We start from the raw sequence: 2,581 nt of genomic DNA on the forward strand, positions 1-2,581 counted from the left end.
TCCCGCCCGTTCTGGGCCTGGACTGGGCCCCGGCTGTCTCCCGCGGGCGCCCCCGGCCTGTCACCCCAGCCGCTCCGCGGGCTGAGCTCTGAGGATCGCGGTTCAAAGTCAGCCCGGGCGGGAAAGTCCGTGAGACTCTGATCTCCCAGGAACCACCAGAAAACCAGAAGTGGCGCCATGGCTCAGGGGGTAGAGCGCCCGCCTGGAGCTGCAGAGCTGAGGGACAGCGCCCAGGCCCCGAGTTCAAGCCCCAGGACTGGCACAAAAGAAGCCAGGGCTGGCTTTCTACTACTTGAGCCACATCCCCATTTCCTGCTTCTTGCTGGTTCCTTGAAGACAAGGATCCTCCAGACTTTCCCGCCGGGGCTGGCCTTGAGCTGCGATCCTCCGATCTCAGCCTCCGAGGCAGCCGGAGGACAGGCGGGCACCCAGCACCCAGCCACCTCCTTGCTCTGTGCTCATGGCTGCAGCTGCACCCCTGTTCATTCTCTCATCTTCACCCAGACCCCCCCCCGCTTTTACCCCCCCAGTTGATGTCTCTTTCCCCATTTCCTCCTCCCCAGCGTTCATTGGGGTTCATTCAGGAGGCTGAGACCTGAGGATCGTGGTTCAAAGCCAGCCTGGACAGGAAAGTCCATGAGACTCTGATCTCCCATGAACCACCAGAAAACCCGAAGTGGTGCTGTGGCTCAGGTGGTAGAGCGCCAGCCTTGAACACATGAGCTCAGGGACAGCGCCCAGGCCCTGAGTTCAAGTTCCAAGGCTGGCAAAAAAAAATAAGCCAAAAGTACCTTTATTCATTCACTCATTTATTCCAGCACATTCTTTTGGGTTCTATGAAAGACGGCCGAGGGGCCTGACTCCCGTGGTAGAGAACCTTCTGCGTCCCTGGGTCCCCCACAAGCCCAGCCTCTTCTGTCTACAGCCCGCTTCCCGCCCCAGTCCCCAGACACCCTGAGGGGGGACAGCCGCCAGCCACCCCCCCCCCCGGGGGCCAGAGGCCCAGCAAGGCCGAGCAGGAACCACCCAGAGGCCGGAGGCTCCTCCCAGCCACTCAGGAGGCTGAGAGCGGAGGATCAAGGTTTGAGGCCAGCCCGGCCCCGAGCAGCCGGGCTGGGCCAGGCTGTTTGGTGTCACAGCCATTTCTCCAGAGATCTCATACCAGTGGCCAAAACCAACAACCCCCCCACATCACAGGGTGACCCAGGCTTTGCCCCCTGGGGTGCCTGTCCCCTTAACCCCCGCAGGGGGGAAGGATCAGAGGAGGCGGAGGGGGGGGACGGTGGCCTCTGGTCCCCAAGTCAGTCTTTCTCAGTAAAAGCAAAGTGAGCGTGGGAAACGTTAGCCAGAGTATTCATTGATTTATTTATTTGGCCCGGGTCTCGAACTCAGGGCCTGGGCGCTGTCCCTCAGCTCCTCAGCTCCAGGCTGGCGCTCTACCACCTGAGCCACAGCGCCACGTCCAGTTTTCTGGTGGTTCCTGGGAGATCAGAGTCTCCTGGACTTTCCTGCCTGGGCTGGCCTTGAACTGCGATCCTCAGGTCCCAGCCTCCTGAGTAGCTGGGGTGACGGGCGGGAGCCACCGGCGCCCAAAGCAAATAAAGATGTGGTCTCCATGTCATCTTTATTGGCGTGTGGCTACAATCTATAAATACATTTGTCCCTCCCATCCTCGGGGACCCCAGCTCCCCCCCCTGCCCCCACCATCTTTGGGGACCCCAGTCCCCCTCCTCCCCGGCCCAGGGAGGTGATCAAGCACCAGTGCGCCATGAGCTTCGCCTTCCTCCCTGTCCCCTCCCCTCCCCCACCCCGTCCCCCCACGTCCTTGGCCCTGAGGGGGTCTGAAGCTGGGCCTCCATCCCGCAGACCCGGCCGTGTCCTGGCTGGCTGTGTGACGCTCAGTCCTGGGCTGTGTGACGCTCAGTCCTGGCTGTGTGACGCTCAGTCCTGGGCTGTGTCACGCTCAGTCCTGGGCTGTGTGACGCTCAGTCCTGGGGCTGTGTGACGCTCAGTCCTGGGCTGTGTGACGCTCAGTCCTGGGCTGTGTGACGCTCAGTCCTGGGCTGTGTCACGCTCAGTCCCCGTGCCTGTGTCACGCACAGTCCGGCTGTGTCACGGCAGCCCCGCGTTGGGCCTGGACCTGCAGGTGTGGCAGGTGGTGGCCTGAGCTGGTGTGGGTCCCGGGTGGGCGCTGGGCCTGGCCTGCTTGGTCCTTCAGAGTCCGTCCTGCCTGGGGCCACAGGCCCGAGGTGGAGGCTGCACGTGGAGGCCCTGGGTGTGGGGGTCAGGTGTGGAGGCCGGGGTGGAGGCCCCGGGGCAGAGGCCAGGGTGGAGGCCATGCGTGGAGGCCCTGGGGCGGAGGCCACGAGTGGAGGCCCTGGGGTGGAGGCCCTGGGGCAGAGGCCGCGTGTGGAGGCCCCGGGGTGGAGGCCCCGTGGTGGAGGCCGCGCATGGAGGCCCCGGGGTGGAGGCCCCTTGTGGAGGCCCCGGGGTGGAGGCCATGTGTGGAGGCCCCTCGTGGAGGCCCCGGGGTGGAGGCCGTGTGTGGAGGCCCCGGGGCGGAGGCTGGGCGCCGAGGCCG

General features: G+C 64.8%; 1 protein-coding gene across 1 annotated transcript in view; it reads right to left on the reverse strand.

Moving 5' to 3' along the window:
* The window catches only part of Tapbpl (TAP binding protein-like), a 9,237-nt gene extending 6,898 nt beyond the window's left edge, over nt 1-2,339 (reverse strand). The window contains exon 1 of the mRNA XM_013023592.1: nt 2,263-2,339. Within this exon, the coding sequence (XP_012879046.1) occupies nt 2,263-2,339 (77 nt within the window). The remainder of the gene's footprint in view (nt 1-2,262) is intronic.
* Nucleotides 2,340-2,581: the final 242 nt, after the last annotated feature.

This window comes from Dipodomys ordii, unplaced genomic scaffold, assembly GCF_000151885.1.
Source record: "Dipodomys ordii isolate 6190 unplaced genomic scaffold, Dord_2.0 Scaffold69, whole genome shotgun sequence".
Classification (NCBI taxonomy): domain Eukaryota; kingdom Metazoa; phylum Chordata; class Mammalia; order Rodentia; family Heteromyidae; genus Dipodomys; species Dipodomys ordii.